This window comes from Passer domesticus, chromosome 3 (assembly GCF_036417665.1).
Source record: "Passer domesticus isolate bPasDom1 chromosome 3, bPasDom1.hap1, whole genome shotgun sequence".
In the NCBI taxonomy this organism is placed as follows: domain Eukaryota; kingdom Metazoa; phylum Chordata; class Aves; order Passeriformes; family Passeridae; genus Passer; species Passer domesticus.
Genome location: NC_087476.1, coordinates 86,666,777 through 86,689,353, shown reverse-complemented (window position 1 = coordinate 86,689,353; position 22,577 = coordinate 86,666,777). Strand labels below are relative to the sequence as shown.

General features: G+C 44.2%; 1 protein-coding gene and 1 long non-coding RNA gene across 2 annotated transcripts; one reads left to right on the top strand and one right to left on the bottom strand.

Annotated features, from left to right (window-relative positions):
* Positions 1–16: 16 nt before the first annotated feature.
* On the bottom strand, positions 17–4,854 carry LOC135297020 (uncharacterized). Its single transcript, XR_010359030.1, has 2 exons — positions 3,598–4,854; positions 17–1,102 (listed from the first exon to the last, which is right to left on the bottom strand). It is a non-coding gene; the product is annotated as an uncharacterized LOC135297020 (long non-coding RNA).
* Positions 4,855–12,886: 8,032 nt separating this feature from the next.
* Positions 12,887–22,276, top strand: MTARC2 (mitochondrial amidoxime reducing component 2). Its single transcript, XM_064414122.1, has 7 exons — positions 12,887–13,287; positions 13,436–13,609; positions 16,660–16,822; positions 18,213–18,353; positions 19,014–19,075; positions 19,164–19,235; positions 19,772–22,276. Exons 1-7 carry the CDS (start codon positions 13,040–13,042, stop codon positions 19,899–19,901), a joined length of 990 nt encoding a protein of 329 aa, XP_064270192.1. The 5' UTR covers positions 12,887–13,039; the 3' UTR covers positions 19,902–22,276.
* Positions 22,277–22,577: the final 301 nt, after the last annotated feature.

Sequence of the window (22,577 nt, the reverse complement as noted above, 5' to 3'; positions counted from 1 at the left end):
GTTTTTACCTACACACGTAAGTAAGCGCACAAAAGAGGAGTTTCTCAGCAGCAACCCAGCGGAGGGGAAGCTGCAGTGTAAACTTCCCCCGTTGTTTTGCCTGTGCCCTCAGGGCCCTGGTAGGACATGATTGTCACCCAGACTGTGTGGAAATGCTCAGGAACAGCAAGGTGTGGAGATGAGGCTGCAGAGGATCTAAGTCTGCAAAAGCTGGGGTAGGAATAGCCACAAAGGGATTTTGCTCATTGATTTCATACCTTCAGTTGTTTCTCTTGCACTTTTTTTGTGGGGACAGACCGTAGTCTGAACAGAGAAAGCTGTCCCAGAATTTTCCTTGGAAACTGTGAGATGCTGTGGGAAACTTAGAAAAAATAATTAAAACAATTATTATCTCTCTTTCTGTAACCATTGTTTATAGATATGATTCTCCAGAATGTGCTATTCATAGTTCACCAATAGTGTGAGAAGCTTTTACTTAGAGGCCAATCAAGTCTCACCTTAGCGAGTCACATTATAAAACAACCTGCTACTTTCATTAAACTGGTCTTTGGCCTTCTGATTCACCTTCTGAAGAATGGAGTCTTTCATTCCGTCCCTGACTCAACAGTGTCAGACAGACCTGTCCCTCTTATCTGCCCCACCAGCATGCCGTAGGGCCGTTGATAGTGCAGTAAGAACAGTGCTGTCCTAACACCCATATGCCACACCAGCCTGCGGAGTTTGGTATTAACTTCAGATTTTGTTACACCACTCCATGTTTTACAGTGCTCTTACAGCATAAATCATTAGACCTTTTTTTCCAAATTACTTAAGCCATGCAGGAAGAGATTTGTGTCTCCATTTTTCTGTGTGTAATGAGTGTCCCATGTGTCTGTATATCCCCTGACTAGTAAGACTGCTCCCTCATTGCAACACACAGAGTCCAGCCCATTCAGACTTTCCACAAAGGTAAACATGAACCTTAGCTTCTGAACTGCTCAGCACAGTGGACTTTTCCCTGCTGACATCCAGCCTCTGCTCACCTGGTGCAACTTTAAGGGAATAACCTGGTTGCTATCCATACAGAACCTGAATGATATGTCCATGGTGCTTCTGTGTGAACCTGAGAAAAGAAAAACATCAGGCATATTGGTGAGTCAGCTTTGGCTGGCCAATGTTTCTAAAATAGACCAAAAACAAAGAAAGAGGAGAAAGAAAGAAAAAGTAAGCGACTAATTTGTGCTGCTGCAATAAACCAGCTAATGATTCATTTTCCCCCTTCAAAATTAACTAATGGTTCTCATTGAGATTATCAATTAGTGCTGTTTATCAGTTCTCCTCCGCTCCTGAAGGGAATTTGTGAGGCTAAGCCTTGGCCTCAGGGTTTGCTACTCTCTTTATTACCCCAGCTTACAAAAGAGTGTCTAGAAAATCTGAATCCAGACAGTGAGGTTCGTTTTTCAGCTGGGTGGATGGCAGAGGGCTGTACTTCCTGTCAGTCATGGCAGCAGCCCTTTTGGGCCAGGTCTGGCTTGGCTGTTTGGTGCAAACAGGTGGAACAGGGCCGGTCCTGCAGCTCTGTTGTTAAATGTTGTCTCGGTGACATGAGAGATGAGGAAATGTTCCTTGGCCTTCTCAGCATCGGCTGGCAGGTCACCAGCTCCACCAACAAAATGGGCAGCCTCCATCTGAAGCAGAACTGCCATGCTGGAAGTCTGCATGTGAGATGAAGGAGAGCAAGACGCTGGTGATGGGGAGGAGGCAGGGATTGGTGAGGAACCTGGGTTCCCAGCCCTGGCAGGTGCCAAGCCATGAGGGCAGTCTGGGACTGAATCTTGTCTTCTGCACAGGTGTTAGGTATTCTTGGCAAGGTGGTCCTTGGAGAAGCCACCCCAGCAGGGACAGCTTTCAACCCACAGGTGCACACAGGCTCTCTTATTAAAATAGACTTGTCTGCAGCTGAACTCCCAGTGCCTCTGAGGAACAAAATAGGTGTTTGAATTGCTCATAAACAATGTGGTGGATACCATGGTGAGTACATGGGGAAGATTTGATTTGATGTTTGAGCTGGACAAAATGTGTTCCTCCCTTCAGCCTCTTGCATGAAACCTCTACCCATGGCTTCATTTGCCAGGTTTGTCTTCAGTGGTGTGCTGCTGTCCTATGTGGTTCCCTTCAGATTCCCATATACCTTTCACTGTGCTTTATGAAAAATGGCAGGATAAATAGGTTTGGGAAGGTGAATACATGCAAGAGTAGCAAGAAATACATAGTGAACTTGTCCGTGCTTTTCTCTGCAACAAACTCCACTAACCAGACAGCCTGGCAAGGCACTTTTACTTTAAATTCCTGGCTATTCCTGGTGACTGCCCAATGAGTCACAGAGCAGAATAAAGCATATTTCTGCTGGTTTTGCCAGAGTATTTAATTACTCCTCTGGCATAGGCTCTGAGGAAACAGCAGAGGACTCAGAGCTATTGTCCTTTGTCCTGTAACATTAGCAGCAAGGAAGCACTTTTGCACAACTTGCTTTGGAAGCGCAGTGACTGAGGAGAGCTATACCACACCACAGCACTTCAGCAGCTCCAGATCTTTGCCCCTCCCAGGTTGTCCTAGGATGACGTTATGATGATTGTATCCCAAATCGTTCATTCTGTTTATGCTGGATATTATGTTCTGTGCCTTCAAGACTGGCTCTGAAGAGCAAATGCTTTGTTTTGGTTTTTGTTATCACCCTGCTCCCCCACGACTGGCGGGACACAGAGATGGAGCAGTACATAGTGCGGTTTTGGCTTTTTGCTTTGCTTTTTGCTTTGCTCTTGCTTCTGCTGTGCTCTTGCTTTGCTTTTGCTTTTTGCTTCTGCTTGTTAATTAGTTTAGCTAAGCAGTCAAAATCTTTCCCTGGACTGTTTTTCCTTTCCTTTTTTTTTTGGAACCACTCAAACCTGCTCTGGACTGGGACCTGGGAAACACCAAGAGTTTGCATCTTGTGGCTGCAGCAGCTTTCCCCAGTGCCAGAGGGACCGACAACAGAGCAACCACCCCCAAGAAAGACTTTCTGAATTTGTCATCCTTTTCAGATTGGTGAAAGAGTGTTGTAGTCTGGTATTGTTCATTTTGTGTGTTGGGGGTGTTTTGCCTGTTAAATAAACAGGTTCTTTCCACTTCTCTCCGAGGAATCCTTCCCGAACCGGTGGGGGGGGAGGGGCCGTGTGTGTTGAGGACTCCCCATGTGTGGAGACGCGAGGCTTGACTCCATTTTCTCAGAAGGCTGATTTATTATCTTATGATATATATTATATTAAAATACTACATTAAAATGGAGGTTTTTCTCTTCCCAGTACTTGAGTCCAGCAGACCTGGGGATGGAGTTTATTTCTGAGAGTGTTTGCTTGCTCCTGGTCCCATGGAGGCTCAGGCACTGGGATGGCTTGGGCTATTATTTGGCCTTTGGGCAGGTACATGGGTGGGTGAGTACAGTGGAGCCAAATGACAAACTGTTCCAGGTCTGATGCTATGAGACCCAGAATAATTAATTAATTTCCTGGGGTGTGTGTTTTAAATCCCCAACTACGACATACTTACTGTTACAATTTTGGCAAAGCTGTGTCCAAGTACCTGGTTGTTCAGGGTTAACAGTTGTAAAATGCCAGTCACTGTTCTTGAAATGGAGAGGCTCTGCCAATACCAGCCTGAAAGGGTTATGGGAAGAATTGGTGGTTAGAATTGGCATGGGATTATCATAGTGAGACGAATGTTTTGTCATGTCTAATGCAAGTGTCTGATTTGGCACAGGTAGTTCTCTCAAAATTGGTTTTTCATTTCCCCCCTGTGCCGGAATTGATCCCACCCTATTTTTGTCATAGCGCTGGGATAAGGGGCGCTCTTGATTCAGTTTTTTGGAAGGTTCTCTTTTGGGGAATTCTGATTTTTATGATTACTATATTTAAAATCAAAAAACTCCTTTTTCAGAGGGCAGTTGGGCGTCCAATGCCCTAATCTCCCACAAAGATATCAGGGATGGTTAGAGTTGGAGATTTTTCCCTGTGGCATCATGACACGTTGAAGCTAGCTGGTGGGTGCTGGATCAGATGGTTGGGGACGTCTGCAGCTGCAATCCTCCTCATTGGTTTTGGTCTCTCGTCTTGATCAGCAGGGGTGTTGGTAACTTTCATGGCACAGACTTCTAACATTGCTTGTAGTGTTGGTGTTGGATCGAGGGGCAGGCTCAGGATGGCAGCTTTACACTTTTCATTGGCATTTTGCTCTGCAATCTTGGTGAGGACTTCCAGCCTTGCTCCTTCATTTGAACTTGCAAGTCCACAGTTTTTCTCAACCTTTCCACAAAACTTATGAAAGACTCAAATGGAAATTGTGTTCTTTTCAAATAATTATCAAATGGAGCATCAGGATGCAACCGGAAGAAAGCCTTCTCAGCTGCTTTAACACTTTCTTTGAGAGCTTTTCTGGGAATGCTTTCTGCCTGACTTGCTCCATCACCCCACTCCCTTTCTCTAACTTTCCAAAAACATCAGTGGCAGTAGTCTTATCACCCCATAGAATTGGCAAATTGGCTGTCGCTTCTTTTTTCCATGCCGCCTCCCACAAGAGGTACTCCTTTTGAGTTATCAGGCAGGAAAAAAGCTGTTTAATGTCAGCAGGGGTTAAATCAGATGAGGAAAGGGTAGATTTGAAAAGTCCTCTGAAGCATTCACTGTCTCTACCAAATTCTCTCTAAGCCTTGACTAGCTCTGGTGGATTGAAAAGAGAACGGGATCCAACGCGGTTGAATTCCCCCATTCAGGTCTGATATGTATGTGCCCGGAGCTGCAGAGACGACAGCTGTTGTCTCCCGGGTCTGGCTCCCCGGCTCTGCTTCCTTCCCCTCCCTGCCCTGGGAGCTGGAGGGCGGGCTGTGGGAAGGACGGCTGGGTGGGGAGTGGGAAGGACAAAGGGAGGGGACAGCTGGTGGGCCAGCCCCTGAGGGGGTGGCGGGGCGTGGTGCCGGAGAAGCGGGGAGGGCGCTGGGAGGGGAGGTTTCAGGGGAGGGGGTTTCTGACCGGAAAGGGTTAGAGGGGAGAAAGGGGTTGTGGGGAGAAGAATGAGAAAAAAAACAGGAAACACCGTGTGCTTTCCGCTATCATAAACTTGTGGGCGAGTCTCCGGAGGTGAAATGGGAGGCTCAAAATGAACTGAAGGTCCTTGGGACGGGGCATTGCAACCCGGGGAAGTGTTGGGGAGGGTAGAATCCCGGGGAGTTGGCCAGAACTCTCCAGGCTGGGGGCTGGGAACTTTCTGAGGGAAGCTGGAAGGTGCAGCATTCCTCAGAGTGCCCTGTCTGTGGGCTGAGGGGGAGGAAGGAGGGGTAGCAGAGGGAGAAAATAGCTTGAGGTGGGGAGGCGGGTGTAAATCGAGTTTTTGGGAAGCAGAGACGTTGAAATTGTTTCCTGATGGCTGTTCCTGCATTTCTGATTTCGATAGCTAGAAAAGCATATTTTTGCAAAGATTTATCACCTGACTTCCCTGCTTTCAGTAACTCATTGCCAATTTTGTCCCAAAATGCTAAAACACGGATATTTTCAGCTGATAGATGAGGGAAGTGAAGAAACAGCCAGTTGTTTCACTTCTTTTTGAAAATCCGATTCCTTCACCCTTAAGTAATTCTAACAAATTATAATAAAGACCTTTGTGAGACACAGAAAGCCTGACACCCATTGTGGCTGTGATGTAAAGTTTTGTATCTCAAAAACTTTCACCGACCCAGGTAAGGTGGGGGGGCGGGGAGAAAAGAAACAAATGCCTGCAGCTGGCAGCCTGCCAAAAATAGAGAAAAAAAAACTTCCTCTCTGCAGCGAGGTAGAAAAAATACGTACCAATCCAGCTGTAGAACAGGAAAGAGGGGGGTCCTGGGACAGTGACCTCCACCTGAAATCGATTCCTGGGGTGCCAGGGGTTGCTGATCTCGTCCCCAGGAGTTCCACTCACTAAAACTGAGTGTGCCCTCACTGAGGTAGCTTGCCAACCAAGGGCTTTGCTGAACTGTCTGAAAGAATGTCCGAGCCCCATCCGTGGGATCTGGAGACGGTCTCAGAGCCACATGCTGGTCCGCCAAGCTGTCTCTATCTCTCTCTGGGGGTGCCTCCCAGTGAGCCCCGGCCAGCCCCGGGTCGGCAGCAGCCGACAGCGGTGGGGGTGGGGGGAACACTCTCTGGTGCCCCGAGGGTACTGAGGGCAGCTGGGCTAGTGCCTTTGCATCAGAAGAGACACGGGAGATGTCGGCAGAGGATAAAAGGCCAACTCTCAGCAGGGGGCCTGTCCAAGGTTTATTCGGAGCTCCCGAGGGAGCCCCACACCTCAGTGATGCGCCTTGCTCAGAGTCAAACAAAAGGAATCTCAAGGTTACATTTAAAGGGGGGGAGGAAACCAAAGGTAGATACATTTGCTGACCAATAAAAGACCCTCCAGGCATGCAGCCTTAGGGATGGACATTTGGGAGGGATAGCGTGTAAAATAATACTTGGGGGGCTGACCCCTGGCCTCGGACTAATCACTCGACGACTTGGACCAAAAGTTCTAGATAGAGGAAATAGGATGCTGAGTGGCTGACAGAGAGCCAGGGCGGGGATTTGGGGATGATCTCAACACAGGAGAATGATTACACAGGTAGAGGAAGGGGGTACAAAAAGGGGTACATCATTTGGGCAAAATAAGGGGATACAAAACCAAAATTATTACAAAGTATAAAAGCACATTACAACAAAAACTGATCCTAAAATATGCACAAAGTTGCTGCAGTTACCCGTACAGAGTGTGCTTTGGAAATCCTTTTTTCTTCAAGGAAGAGTAGACCCTGAAGAACCTGTAGATTAATGGAGATAATTTAATTAAGAGAAGGTAAAGGAATAAAATCCTTCCCTTTCTTATCCTTTTAGGAAGTAGTATTAGGCTGCCAGGCCTGTTTTGGGGTGAAGTCTAGACTGGGCTCAGAGAGGGTGGTGCACTTTTCTGAATCCTGCAATGTTTATGAGGAGAGATGCAGGGCTCTGGACTTGTTCAGCTGGAGGAGGGAAGACTTAAGAGAAACTTGACAACAGCTTTTCAATACATAAGAAAGGGTTTCCAACAAGGTAGAGCCAGGCTCCTTATTGAAGTCTGCAGCCAGACAGCAAGAGGTCATGGTCATAAATCCAAACTGCAGAGTTTTCAGCCAGAAACAAGTCAGGGAAAGCAGTGATATGATCATAAAGCATGAGAAGAGGTTACTTCAGGAGGCTGCAATCTGTCTGTGGAGTGTCTCAAGGCATGACTGTACAAAGTGGGAAGCAACCCAGTGGAAATGCAGCGTTCACCCTTGCTGTGAGTGGGACACTGGAGAGACCTCCTGGGCTTCTTCCAGTGTGGATGAGGTTGTAAGTGGGATCCTGCTATGGTAAGCAGAAAGCTTTTAATTTACCTACTGTATGGAAACATAGAAGACTGAGCTCCTCACCCTTGCTAGGAGCACTGACATGAAGAACAAAGCTTTGCTCCTGAGCGACTGGCGAGGGTGGCAGCGCTGCCTGAGGAGCAGCTCTGTTTCCACTACCGCTTCGACTTCCCTGCGTTCGGCTGGTTGAAAGCCCGTTGTCCTTTACTGCCATCTCCTGGGAAAAAACACAGAGATTTCCAGCCTCCTCAGCCTGCCCCATTGTTCTGCCCCAGGGATTTCCTGCCTTTCCCTAGGCTGGCCTCCCTGTTTGTCCAGAGCCATCCTCAGGATGCAGAGTCTCAGCAGTGTAACGTGCACCTCTGTACACCGGTGTTTCCTACCCAGTGGAATCCTGAGCCTCCTCTGTCCAAGTGTTTCAAATGTAAAGCCATAGGAATATTGTTCTTGTGTCAGGTATTTTTTCCTTCAACACTTAAAAAATGTATTGTACGTTGCCCCAAAGTTCTTGCTGCTTCTCAAAAACATTCCTTAAGGAAGATTCACTGAAGGTGAGGGAATGAGCCATGGCCACTTCTTGTTTCTAAATCTCATCTTTTTCTGGAGAGATGACAGCTGCCTACAAGAGGATGTGTAATTTTGAACTGGAGGTTGGCAGACTGGAATGAGACCCCCCCCCCCCCCCCGGAGTGCCTCGGACCTCAGCTCCAGCAAACCACAGGTAGTTGCCTCCTCACACTTTCTGCATTTCCCTGTTTCTGCTTCCCGTAAAGGACTCCTTGCTCCTTCCTTTCCTTGGACACTGAACTAGCATCAGATTGTTTTTTCAGCTGCGCCTGAATTAGGGTAGGGACCTTCCTGTCCTTGGTGAATCCCATCCTGCCCCTGATGGCTGATAAACCAGAGCTGCAGAAGTGTTAATGTTTGTGCTGCAGAACAAATGCCCTGCTCCCCTCAAAGCCTCTCCTTTTGTTCTTACCTGCTCTCCCAGGTGACACACAGCTCTACTCTGACTCTTCAGACACCTGTAGCTGCCAATGGATGTTATATTCAGATGGAAAATAGCATTTACAGAACAATGGGAGATCAAGAGCCTCTGATAGTTAATACTGGGCCAAACATTTGCCAGGAAAAACAATTTTTGTGCTGTCCTGGTGCATTTAGAGAGACTAAAGTTTAGCTTTTGACATGAAGAAAAAGAGGATTGTCAGTTCATCTTCCTATATGTCTGGAATGACAGCTGATAACTACCAAAGTAGCTGATCAACCCACCTGGGTTTTGGGTATAAATAATTCTCTGTAGAGGAAAAACGTCATCAAAACGAGAGATCCTTTTATTTCTTTGCCTTGACTCCATTAAAAGGCATCTATCATTAATGACTCTATTTATGACTCTATCATCACCAATTACTCGACTGACATTTTTCCACACGAGCTCATTTCTAGTGCATGACTCACTGAACTCTAATATCCTTCAAGATTTTAAGAGGAAACAGCAATGCTATTATCCTCCCCTCCTCTCTGTGAAGGTATTTTTTGAAATTATTGTCTGTTCCAACTTTGGAAAAAGGATATAATTTGTGTGTGTGTGAGTATAATGTGATTTTTATCATATCTTGTTGAAATCAGCATACTTGGCCATGTTATCTCCTCATCCCTGCCTTTTGCTGAATTATCGCTGAATAATTGCCGTATCCCTGGTGTGTGTGTTTAATTCCTTTACTGAGACAAGCCCAGGCTACATTTAGCTCCATACTAACACAATGACACCTAATTGAGGCCAGCATTTTGCTGTCTTTGTCACTGGTTTGTTTTTTTTTTCATAATGTCCATCCAGACCTCTCCCCTCAATGTGGTAATATATACCTTTCCAAAGTACAGCACTGTGTACATATTGAAGACCTAGAAGATCCACAGCTGCTGGTCTTTTTTTAGTGGAAACAAGTAAAATTGTTCAACTCTTTCTTCGTAATTTATCTTAGGTCTCTGATTGAGCTGCTGCTACAAGAGTGTCGAGGTTTGTCTCTAGAATTATCTTGAATTGCCCACTACATCTGAAGGTAGATATGCCTTTTATATTCTCCATAAAATGTTTTCTACCTGAAAATTTGTCCTGTGCTACTGAGTTAACACCAGGCTTTTTAAAGATATGTCAGCATCATCCACTTTCACGACTGAGGGAGCCCAGCCCCAGTTTGCTGCAAGGCTGACACTGTGAATTTTTCATATGATCAGACAGATTTTAAGGAAACCTGAAACAAGATCCTGGTGCAGAAAATTTCAACACAACTTTCCTGAACTTTGATTATGTTATCAGCAATTGAAAACATGGTCATTTGCTTTTAAGGGCAGGAATACTGTGCCTGCTTTGGCTACAACAAACACAACTCTGTCACACAAGAGGCTGTGTTTGGATTGCAACAAAACCAGTACCTATTTTGTCTGAGTGGCTCTATTCACCTTGCTTAACAGTACAGGGAGCTGATGGCTCCTAGGTAAGCACCAGTGTGCCTGGGATGGAGGCTGAAAAAAACCCGCTGGTCAGAGTGTTTACTGGAGGCTGTTTAGGAGATACCTGGTGCATGGGTGAAGAGGGCTTTCCTCAAAGCCTGCTGACTCAGACCTGAAACATTTAGCCACAATTGTGCTGTCCGCAGCTATTTCTGATATTATGTTCTGTGTTTCATAGCAGTAGAAAAGAGATTATATAGATGCTGCTGCCTTCTATTATTTCTTTAAGCTCCTTCTCACCATACTCTTCAAGAAGAGTCAGGCCTGAATGTAACAGAAGGGCTGGTCTAAATAAAATCTCCTTAGGCTCCTTAGGTCAGTAGATCTAGGGAATGAAAGCTTAAGGTCCTTCTTGGATTCTGAAATATTTTTTCTCTAAATTAACACCCAAATGTTAGCCAATGTGAGTTATTTCTGAATTCAGTCATAAAGTCCTTTGAACTAGAGAATCTGTTTCTTTACATCACTGTGCTGCCCATAATGTGCTGCTAGGAAGGAGCTGTAGCTTCTCACAACCATCAAGGTCTCTACTTCTCCAAATTCGCATGCTGGCAGAGTATATACGTGCTCCAGACCTATTTTCCTTGGCACCCAGAAGAAGCAAGCAAGCAGTGAAACACCAATTTTATTTTTTTTTCAGAAAAAAACCTCTCAAAATTCTGTTAAATTTTGTTATTTTGTTGCTGAACAAAAGTTCGAAGAGCAAAATCATTCTGCACTTTGCAGTTTGCACAGCAGAGAATATTGTGCTCAAGAAACCACAGGAGTTAGTTATTCATTTTTGCCTTAAGCTCATGAAAATAAGCATTAATATCTGTCAGGAGTGGACAGCATTAATAGTAGTTTGTTTGGTTTTTTTTCATTTATTTCATGTGATGCATTGCTTTCCTAGTTAAATTCTAAAACCAGTTTTTGTTGTTCTCTCTTTAGTACTTTTGTTAGTATGTTTTGGTTCCTGCTTGCAAGCACTGCTTATCAGACATTAGACAGTTGCTGCAGTTTTGTTGAACATTTGCTAACACATAAGATGCCTGGTTCCCATTATAGCATTTTTCTGCTTGTGTGGGTGCAGGTGCAGATTAAAGACCTCTGTGTGAATTTAATTAAATTTAACAAAATATAGACTCCATGTTAAATCAGAAGATTAATGGCTACCAAAGAGTGAAAGGGCTCTCAGTCCACTCAGCAGGGTTGGCTCCCCTCTTGTGTCTGTGGAGGAGTCATAAAGGCAATAACAAGTAATTATTTTTGACTCAGTGGGTCAATGATTTGAAGGTGATGGGGCAGGTCTGGTTCTACCAGACCAAGCAGTTTAACACTTATGATTTACCTGGAGCAATGTGGGGATCCCAGGGATATGGAGGACAGGGTGTCCCAGTAAAGTAGCATAAGAAGGGATTTCAAGTGATATGGAAAGTGAGCAGGCAGCAGGCTGTCTCTGCACATCCCCCACACAATCCAACAGCAGCACAAGGCTCTGCTGATCAATACTTAATCTCCAGAACTGAGCTTGTTCAGGGGGAAAATTCAAAATAAACATAAGTTCTGTTTATCTTTCATGTTGTGGTGTACTTGTAGAAAGACAAAGGTCCCAAAACCCATGACTGGAATCAGGGCATGGTTTAAGCAGCAAAGTGCTGAACAAGAAGGCAAAGGCCCTCTTGTCTTTTTGTCTTTGTTCTTCCTTCTTGTCTTTTTACAAAGCTAATGTTGCCAGGGACCTTTACCCCAACATCAATTAGTAAAATGTGAATAACAAGGAGCAACTACCCAAAATGGCTGAGAGACCACAAAAGTAATTCAGAGCATTCCTGATGAGGAATGCACACCCTTCTGTACCACACCTACTCAGGTGGACTGTTGGTATCCCAGCACTGCTGCCAGCACCTCTCATCTGAAAGAAGCAGCCAAAGACATCTGCAACAAAACCAGGTTTAAGTCCCTTCTCTGTGCTCAGGCAGCTGTCTCTTTGGCACTATTTGTGTCATGATTTCCTGCTCACAGTCATATCCCAGTCTTTTTAATTAAGGACTCCTCTGTGGACTCCCTTCTTGCCCACGAGGAAGATCAGGTTTTGGGGTCATGCCAATAGGGAGAGATCTGCTGTCACTCCCTTTGCTTCTGTCATCCATCACATTGTCTTCATCCACCAGCAGGTTTTCACAAATCCCAAAATACTTTTTACAATCTGTGGTGATTCCCACTCACAGGAAAAATTTCCGATCCTGGTCTGTGATTCTTGAGGTCAGTGTGAGGAGCTTGATTGCTCACACATACCTCTTATCAAAAAGTTTCACAATAGCCTCATTTTCAATGTCCCTCTCCACCAGGATGTTGCTGATGGAGTACTTCCATTGTTGCTGGCTGTCTCAATCTTCCCCAGAAATGCCCAACACTGAGCTTCCCCATCTTCTGCATTCTGGGACTTTGCTCTCAGCACACTTATCATAAAAATTTCAGTTTGTGAGTTTGGCCATCAGATCCCAAAGCTCTTACTTTGCCTGTGAGAACAGACATGTAGTAACAGTGACATTTGCCACTCCAGCCTGTCCTATTTGCCTTGCAGCTGGGTATCCCACAAAGCAACTTCCCTGAGACCCTGCCAGCAAACAGGAAGCTCTCAGAAGGGGTCTCGCAGTTTGGTACCAGGCAGCTGGGGTGTGTAGATGTCCCAAGGTGGCCGAGCAACACTGGACACCCCATTTGCTGCCCTCCACGCCTCCATCCACCTGTTCCCCTCTTCCCCGAGCCAAACCCAACGCATGGATTTGACGCACTTGTGTCTTCCCATAAAGACCACACTTCCTGTAACGCTGCTTTCACTAAAAACCCGGGTATCAGACGGAACACATCATTCACCGGTACTTTGCCAAGCCGGGCGCTCAGCCGTGTATTTTCCCCGCTGCGCCGCCCCCTTTCTCGCACAGAAGGTCGCAGCTCCGCGCTGCGCCCGACCTGCAGCAGCGCCGGGGCGGGTGGCAGCCCCCGCTGGCCAGAGCCGGGGCCGGAGCCGGGGCCGGGGCCGGGGCCGGAGCCGGGGCCGGGGCCGTGTGAGGGGGCCGAGCTGGGCCGCCCCCGTCCTCGTCCACGGCCGCTTCGGGCGCGCAGCGGGGCCGAGTCTCCATGAGCGGCCTGTGGGGCGCAGCAGGCCCGGCGCGGCAGGCCTGGCTCTGGGGGGCGGCGGCGCTGCTGGCGCTGGGCGCCCTGCTCGGGGCCTGGCGCTGGGCCGTCCCGCGCCGCCACCGCCGCCTGCAGCGGGTCGGGACGGTGCTCAGGCTCTTCGTGTACCCGGTGAAGTCGTGCCGGGGGGTGTCGGTGCGGCGGGCGCAGGTGACGCCGCTGGGCCTTCGCAGCGGGGAGCTGCGGGACAGGTAGGCCGGCCGGGGCCTGGGGCCTCCGCCTGGCGCCGCGGCTGTCGGGTGTTTGTTTTCCTGAGGGCCTGGGAAGGAGCACCTGCCCCGCGGGTGCTGCCGAGCCCCGCATTAACTCTGGGGCTCTTTGTGCCCCGTCCCGCCGCAGGTTCTGGCTCGTGATCAGGGAGGACGGACACATGGTGACAGCTCGCCAGGAGCCGCGGCTCGTCCTTATTTCTGCCAACTGTGAAAACGGGAACTTGATCTTGGAGGCCGGGGACATGGAGAAGATAAGCGTGCCCGTAAAGCTCTCCAAGAAAAATCCCGTCCGCAACTGCAGGTACTGAAGAAGAGTTTTTCTTTTCCCCTTCCCTCTCTCTCAATGCTGTCATTCTCATGTGCTTTTCTTTTCAGGATTGTGTATGTAATATGAAATGCTTTGCATTTTCTTATGCAGAAATTAGAGTGCAAAAGTTTAGTACCTCTATGCCTTTTCTGTGTGGTATTTCTCACTGTCTGCTTAAGAGAGATAGACTTCAAACCAGAGCCTGTACTGACAAGACAAGGCACAGTGGTGTTAGTAGGTTTAGATTAGCTATTAGGAAGAAATTCTTCACTGTGTGGGTGGTGAGGCCTTGGCACAGGTTGCCCAGAGGAGGTGTGGATGCCCCATCCCTAGAAGTGTTCAAAGTCAGCTAGGATGGGGCTCTTGGTCTAGTAGAAGGTGCCTCAGCTTACGCTAGGGGAGTTGTCCTAGGTGGTCTTTAAGGTTGCTTCTAATCCAGACTGTTCTGTAATTCTGTGAAATTCTCTGCCATATGTTACACAGGAGGCCAGGAATGGTTGTCATAACAAAAGCACTTTAAACTGCTGAACACTGATAAAAACAAATCTTTGGAAAAGATGACACAGTATCAAAGACCATGGGTTACACATCTGCCAAATGAACTGTGATCTTCTGTCTGCATGGAACATTGTGTTTGCTTATTTGTTTTTACTGCTAGTGTTTTTTGCTCTTGCTTGGGTGAGCAGCTGCATCTCAGAGCCTCCATCATGCACTTTGGTATTTCTTGAACACAACTACTATGTGCATCAGCATTTCTGCCTGCACACTGGCCATTCAGAGCTGGTGAGATGTTAGAGTTTAGACTCCCTGGCCCCTGTCTTCACCATTTAACTGAGGTGCCTCATTTGAAAACTTGGTAGTCCAAGGCTCACCCTGAGGTCACAAGGCAAAGACTGCCATCCCAAGGACTTAGTGCATTCCCTGTTAGGTGCTACCCCAAAGGAGTTTCAGGTGGATGGGTTACAAACAGTGATTTAGCTTTGTGCTGAGAGTTTTGTTGTGTGACTGCAGGCCTAGTTATTTTATCTATGTATAAAAATCCATGCTGGAAAACTGCCAGCAGGAAGAGGAAAACCTTTTCTCTGCTAAAATGTCAATTAATACATAAGTGTTTAGGAACTGTAAGTGGTGTAAGGCCCTACAAAGATACTGTGAGTGGTTGTTCTTCGGATAGCAGAGATGGTTAATGTACCAACTGCTGTAATAGTAACTAAGAGTGCTGGTAAGGAACTGTATTTTCTTGCTTTTATCATAAGTCCATTGCTGTGGAAAGCTTTGATCAGCATAGCTCAGTATCTCTGTTTATACAAGGCAGATGCAAGTTCCAAATGGTAGCATTTCTCCTAGAGAAATAGAACAGGCTTTTACAAACCTGTGCATAATGCCTGTGTGTTATCCAATGGCACATGCACTGCAAAACAATGCAGTTTGCGAGATGTCATTTTTCTAAAATTTGTTGTGTCACTAAAAGAATATTTAAATAGCCTAATACATTGCAGTAATGAAAAGTTAGCTTGGATTTCTTGGATTTTTCAGTTTTAGAGCTCAGTGATATGTTCTTCTTATGGTTTTTTTTCCCTTTCTTTGCCTTAATAAATTTGCCTTCAGATGGGTGCTCATGGGAGCTCATGCCCTGTAAGCTGGAGCTAAAGCAGTGCCTTAGAGCCTCTGCCTGCATCCAGCTGTGCATGTGCTGATCTTGAAAACTACTAAGTCTACTTGTAAATTTTATATAGATATTTAAAAATCCTGTGCTTGGGAGAGTCAAATATAGGACCAAAGCCATTGTATAGGTGTGTTTTCTGCTTGTGCAGATGCTAGAGTGCTTCCCTCTGGCTAAGAAACCTCATGCTCTTCATCTGTGCCTTTGTCAGTGTGCTTTGTAATGCTTAAATTGTATGATCTATTCCCATGGATCTCTGCAGCACTGAGTGCTTAGGATAGATCCACTTCCTGAGTGGAAAGCAGTAGTGTCGGAAGCTGTAAAAGCCTTACCTCTGTTGTCCTGCCAATCAGAAAGCACGCAGAACTATGGGATGGAGGGAGGAGAAAGGCAGTTGAATGCTGTCTGAAGCAATGACCTTTAAGTCATTGCTATTTCACAGGGTAGACACAGGAATCCCAGCAAATGGAGCAGGGATATTGCTGCCAGCACCCTAATGATCACTCCCCCACATGAATAAAGAAGGGCTCCTAGGAGCTGGGCTCACTTTAGATGACCTGCATGGGCATCTCAATGCTTCAAGCTGCCCAGGATTTGATTGCAGATAGGAAACTGCAGCACATTTGGGTCAAAATGGCTACTTTGAAAAGTGTAAAAAAACTACTTATGACTGGTGTTAAAGTTTACTGAAAGGTTGAATCAAGGTTTAGCTGTTCTTGCCAGGAAAATGGTCCTTATATAAACTTATTTGTATTCTACTGGCAGTGGATTTTTGTGCCCCATGGACTTTGTTTCCAGTACAAATCTTCAACCTCCTTTAAGATACTGAGCTATTTTGTATGTGAAGTCTGAGCTGAAGAGTCTCACTCATCTCTGGCTAAAGTTTGACAGAATTAAAATCCGAAGGAAAATTTCCTTAACAATTAGGGACACTTTTAATTAATAACATTTATACATATCAGTTGTGGTAACTAATCACATAATTTCAAACTATCATTCATTTTCTGAAATAAGTTACCTCTCAGTTGATTTCTCAGTAGAAATCATTTGCTGCAGCAGTCATGTGCAAATGCAAGAGCAGGCCCCTTTTACCTCAAAGTAGGGCGAGCAGGTTGGTTTGTTACTGTCACTGATGGGGCAGTCAGGTCTGGGCACATTAACACTATTTCAGGGCTCATTCTTTCACCAGCTGGTACTGTCTGGTCATGTCCATGTTCCTTAGCTTTCAAAACACAGTGGCTACAAGGAGATTGCCCTTTGTGAATGATTCATTTTCTGTATATTGCTACCACTATTAAAACATGTTTCTTACCTTTGAATAAGAAGCTTCATTGAACCTTCATGTTTCCAGCTAACTTGCTGATGTGTAATGACTCTCCAGGGTGTTTGGACAGGATATCCAAGGCAGAGACTGTGGTGATGAAGTGGCTCAGTGGATCACCACCTTCCTGAACTCAGAGCCCTGTCGACTGGTGCACTTTGAGCCCTCCATGGTGCCAAGAAAGTCAAAGGACACAATAGCCCTTTTCCGAAACACAGATGAGGTAAATGAGCACTTTTTCTCAGAAGTATGTCCTTTGAACTGTTTCCACACACCCACCAGAAACTGCCACTTCCATCTTTGGTGATTGAGCCTAATTTAGCGAGGTGTGTAGTTGTGTAATCAAACCATGTGAATATTCTTTTCTGTAAAGAGGTGACTTGCTTAATTTTTACTTCAAATTGATTTTAAACTATTGACCATTCACAGCTAAAGAGTCTGAAACTGATACTTGAAGAGGAACTATTACATTGCAGAATACAATACCCTTTTGTGTCTCAGTGAATAGAAAAAAATTACATCTTTAATGATGTTTTGATGGTGTAATCTGTGTTGCATAGAAAGATTCCACTCCCTATCCCTTGTTAGGTCTGGGAGTATACTGATACAAGTTGTGTTACATTGTATTTTGTTCAAAGGAATGATGTTTGAACAGGCTGGTTACAGTTGTGGGCCTAGGAATTAAAATTCAAAGGAAGTTTCAGAGGTTTTATCGCTTTCTCTGGAAGAGGCTTGAAGGTATGATATTAGAGAAACGTCATGGAAAGGAGATGCTCTGCTCAGACATCCTTATATCATTTTAGCCACTACTGCCCTTCTTTTTTCTGAACAATTCTCCCAGGTGAAGATATAAGAGGTTTTTAAACAAATTGAAATTGTGAGTACCTTGCTTTAGTGATGTTATTATTTGTAGGGCATCAGTGTTTTGCTTGTTGTTGCACAAAGAGAAGAAGGTATATTCAATTATAGACTTCTATAGATATGAATTTGTTATATAAAGGCATTGAGACCAATACAGACACAATGTTTCAGCAAAAGAGATGTCAGATTCGGAGGGGTCATGTTCTGGAATCATAGCAAGAAAGAAAAGGCAGAATTTTTGCATAGTAACTTCAATGCTCATTGTCTTGTGGTTGAAAGGCATGTACAAGAATGGAGTAAGAATAATATAAGAGAAAGGCAGGAGGCTTATATACTAAAATTCTTACCAAAATGTCTTTTTTTGTTTCTGCCCCCACCTGTGTGGAACTCCACTTCTTGGAGGTTTACAGGTTTTAAAATACTGTTAATTTGCCTTATTTCCTAATATGGCCCTCCCACTGCCCAGGCATCCCAGACTCATGTATGGACAGCTGTAATTGAGTATGGACTGTTCTGGATGTAAAATTCCCTTTGGTGTTGTGATGAGGCAGTTTGAGCACGCAAAAAATGCCATGGTGACTGAAATAGGGAAGAGCGTGTTGTTTTCCTTGTTAACCTGCTTTCAGGAAAATCAAAACTTGAACAGAGCAGCCTAAAGGCCACTGGTTCCAACAACTGTCTTTTGCCGTGCAGTGACTTTCCTCCCATGCTCTTACAGCAACCTTAGGATTCGGTGGTGTTTGTTTCTCTAGGTTGCCTATCCTGACTGCAGCCCAGTCTTGATCATCTCTGAAGCTTCAATGGACGATCTAAATACCAGGCTGGAGAAGAAAGCTAAGATACAGAACTTCAGGCCAAATGTTTTTGTAACAGACTGCAGTGCTTTTGAGGAGGTAAAATAACTGTCTTAAATGTCTTTTAGAAGGCTTGCTTTTGTTTCTTTGTAACTCACTTGCTTTGTGTGATGGTGCCAACAAGGGTGAGGAAAGCTGCTATTCTGTGCTTTTTACTGCTGAGTTCCAGAGAGATAAAGCTTCAGCTCACATCAATGCATGTGGAACATTGATGGAGGTCACAGTTCTGTAAATGATTATTTCTCAAACTGAAAAAGCTCCTAAAGCCGGAATAGATTTTTATCTCCCAGGAGGATTTGCAACAGAAAGCTTGTGTAGATGAGAAGCAAAAACCTTACTTGCCCTGAAAATTTCCTTTCTACAAAACTGTAGATTTACCAGAGGCCACAGATCAGATTATCACCCATACAGCAAGAACAAATTGCTTCATGTTCAGTGCTTCAGACAAGTGTATGTTGCAGAACAGGATTCATTACTTGTGTGTCTCTTTTCAGATAGAATTATTAGTGTCCTGAATTGGATAAATGCAGTGACAGTAGGGTTTTCATTATAGTACTGTAGTAACTATGCATATTTTGAAGGTGCTAGTAAAGGTGATCATCTGGAATGGTGCACCTTTTTGTGAATGACTGTGCTACTTCTGGAAAAGTAATTGCATATGCTTGTGTCTAATATGTGCCTAATGTTTACTTCCCTCAGGACACCTGGGAGGATATTCTTATTGGTGATGTGGAGATGAAAGGGACTGTGTGTTGTGGCAGGTAAACATTGGAGACCTTTATTTTACATAGGAACAAAGAGTTTTATGATAAGAAGCCCTGTGTGATTTGGCACTATCTGTCATTGCAGGTGTATTTTAACAACTGTTAATCCAGACACTGGGGTCATCGACAGGAAGGAGCCCTTGGAAACATTGAAAAGGTTATAAAAATACCAGTGTTTCTTAGACTGTTGGAGAGGATTTAGGCTAGACCCTGACAGATGTTAGACTAGTGTTTTAGAAGTGGTTTGAAGCGTGTGTGGGACATAATAATGCAGTGTGAAGGTCTGTGTGTATTGTCTTCCAGTCTACTTCTTGCAGTTCTATGTGGTAAGGAAATTCAGGACGTTCTTTTCTTTCTTGCAAACTTCACATTCCCTGTCTCTGTCATACCTGCTGCAGTGAAAGCTTGACGTAGCAGGTATTTAAGGTATCTAAAAGTCTAACTTTGCTTCTTTGACTTTCCTTTATAAAAAGATTTTTCTACATAATAAACATGAATGTGTGAATACAGTCAGGCTTTTTTCCCTCCATTTTAGCTGCTTGGGTCTTTTAACTAAAATATTTATTTAGTTTTTAGCCTAGTAAGATGATCAAGGCAAGGCATCATTATTTGCATGTCCTCTCTTTCATCACTGATATTTTCATGTGTAGTTTTTGCTACCACTTATTCTAAAGAAGGGCTTTCTCTTTGCAGTTATCGCTTATGTGACCCATCTGAGAAACACATTTACAAAACCAGCCCTCTCTTTGGGAAATACTTTGCTGTTGACAAAACTGGAATGATTCAAGTTGGAGACCCTGTGTACAAAGTGATCTGGGAATGAAGGAGACTTTGATCAGAAGATGCTTCTTCACTTTGATATGCAGATTGTTTTTCCATGTACACAGTCACCAGCATAACTTTTTCTTCTTCCTTGCAATATTTCTTGTGCTTTTTAAGGTGCAGGAGGTTCTTGATGCTGTGGAGTAATGTAATCTTGTGGCATACCTGTAGTAACTACATCTTTAGTTTTCCTGGAGACTGTGGTAGAAGAAACTGATCCATGACGGACTTCATAGCACTACTGTGAGCATTACACCTCCTAAAATTTTGTGTCAGCTGCAATATTGGAATCCAAATTTGTGTACAAGAGTTTGCATCAAATGTTAGATACATTTGGTGCCTATAAAGAACCACAAAAACAGTCATGCCAAGCACAAATTGTATTTGTCACAGAGCTGCCTTTACAAGTAATCCTGGAATGCAGATGGCAGGGCTCTGCTTCCCTCCTTTGGTCGTCATCATCTTGCCCTGTCTTTGTCCAGAGGTAGTTTTTAGCAGTGTTTCTTTCCTTGCAGTTGTTTCTTGAAGATGGCTAGTGTCTCATGAGACTGGAGCAATATCAGAAGGAGGATTGTGAGCTGACTAAATAGTCAGGTCTAGAGGTGGGGGTGCCAGGTAATGATGTATAAGGCTTGTTTAGTTTGTGACTCTGCTTAACAGTTTGAACTGTCAATTTTTTATCCTTTTAACAATACCGTAACAGTGAGGCTATAGAGCAGTGATGCCTTTGCTAACATAACAGTAAAATTTTCAGTTTGACTAAAAGTTCACTGTGTCAGAGATTTCATGGGCATTGGAGGGAAAGAAAAGCTGTAGGGAGTGATCTGATGTTGAGCCTACTCTGTTCAAGCTGCTGTCCAGGCCAATATTGTAGTGCTCATGCACAGCTCCTCTCTGGCTCAGTGAATCCCTTTATGTGGACAGTTAGGCTGCTAAGCAGATGTTTGGGAAGCTTCAGTTTGAGCATGTTTATGCCCTTACTGGTTCTGGATTTAAATCTCTGGTTGTCCCCAGTCCAGCTCCAATCTAACCAAAATGTCAGCTGTTTGTAGGAAGCCGATAATTATATTTTCTACTGCATAAAACAAATAAGGGAGAAAACTAGTTGAATTACATCAATGTTATCTTTTCTTTAAATGTTACATGATTTTTTTTCTAAATAGCCTCCAGGACAAAAGCCAGCCATCTTTGGAATGCTTGTCTACTTGTTTCTTTTTTATGGATTACCATATTTGAAAAGAGTGTTGCCCTAGCCTAAAAGAGGAGTCAAATTAAGTGTGAAGAAAGACAAATATGATGCTATCTGATGTTTAGATTCTTCATTTTCTGTTGTAAGTATGAAAAGGGAATTTCAGTGCATGTTCACAACTCAGACCGTAAAATGAAGAGCTGTTGAGCTTTGAGATAGTGCAGGTGGATGGATGTACGTGGCAAGCCTGAAGCAGTCATGTCAGCGAGATAGTTTTCTATTATTTGTGAACTCAGAGTTGCTCTGAGTGCCATTTTGTCAGCAGAGGTGCTCTGTAAGTATTAAGTTTTCCTGGGACAGACAGGTGTCCAGTTTAAAGTGCATGTTGCATATTTGTGTATTGTTATGCCTGATGCAGCAGCTAGTGGGAAGAAGTGAGAGAAAAAGCATCTTTTAAAAAGAAAAAGAATTCAGAGGTTCACTCTTAAAAAGCACATGTTGGAAGTGCTTAGTGTTAGAAGCTGAAAGCTTGTGGAATTCCTAATAGTATCATTAAGCACAGGCAGCCTGCTGGCCTACCAAAGCAATTAGTGAAGAGTGTGTCTCTTCAATGAGTCACATAAGTGGAAGGAAAAAGAGCTGATTTTTTTGCTTCTGGTCAAACGTATTTTTTCCACTGTTGTTCTAGCAGCACATCATCATTTACATAACACAAATTGTGTGGTATAGATTCCATTGCCCCTCATTAGGCTGCTGTCAATTGGGCTGATTTGGAAATGGGGCTGTCTTTGCAAGAAGAAACTGCCATCTGCATCCCTGTTTGGGAGAAGCCATAGATCTAAACTCCTCATTTACTCCTGTTAAGCCTCTTAGCAGAAAATGGCTGGAATCCTAAAACTGGTCTGCATCATAGTGCAACATGCTTCACAGATTACACTTAAATCAATTATGTTGCCATTTTGTGAAGCTGTGAGCATGAGTTAGAATATTGCACTGTAGATATCTTTGTATGACTGTTGATTTGCTGTAACTGTAGGAATTGTTTGATTTTGTTTAAGCAATTTAGAAAATTGACTGAAAATGTGTCAATCATAAGCCACTGTTTTTTAAATTGTGTACTTGAACAATTGTTAATTTTTTTAACTCTAGAAGAAGAAAACAAAAATATAAACTTCTAATGAATCCAACTTTCTTAAGGTGTAATATTTGTTTGTGAATTTTTTTTGTTTTCTGTTTCAGCATTTAATTTTGACTACTGTTAGCAGGATCTCATAGTTAATACTGATGACTGTCTTTTTTAATCCTACCTCTGAATTCAGAAATATATGCAGTTAATCAGAGGATATGTGTAGAAGAGCAGAACCATCAGATATAGGTGGTCATCAGACTCAGTTTTGCAACTCTTATGATCTAGATAAATGTGCTGGTTTTGCATTAATTGATATTTGGTAAAGAGGGAAGAAAAAAAGAAGTAGTTTACAGACTTAA

Bases quoted from the DNA above. Each gene is read 5' to 3' on its own strand.
- MTARC2 (XM_064414122.1), top strand. From the start codon at position 13,040: ATGAGCGGCCTGTGGGGCGCAGCAGGCCCGGCGCGGCAGGCCTGGCTC. The intron at 13,288-13,435 runs GTAGGCCGGCCG...GTCCCGCCGCAG, and splicing joins AGCGGGGAGCTGCGGGACAG to GTTCTGGCTCGTGATCAGGG. The intron at 18,354-19,013 runs GTAAAATAACTG...TACTTCCCTCAG, and splicing joins ACTGCAGTGCTTTTGAGGAG to GACACCTGGGAGGATATTCT.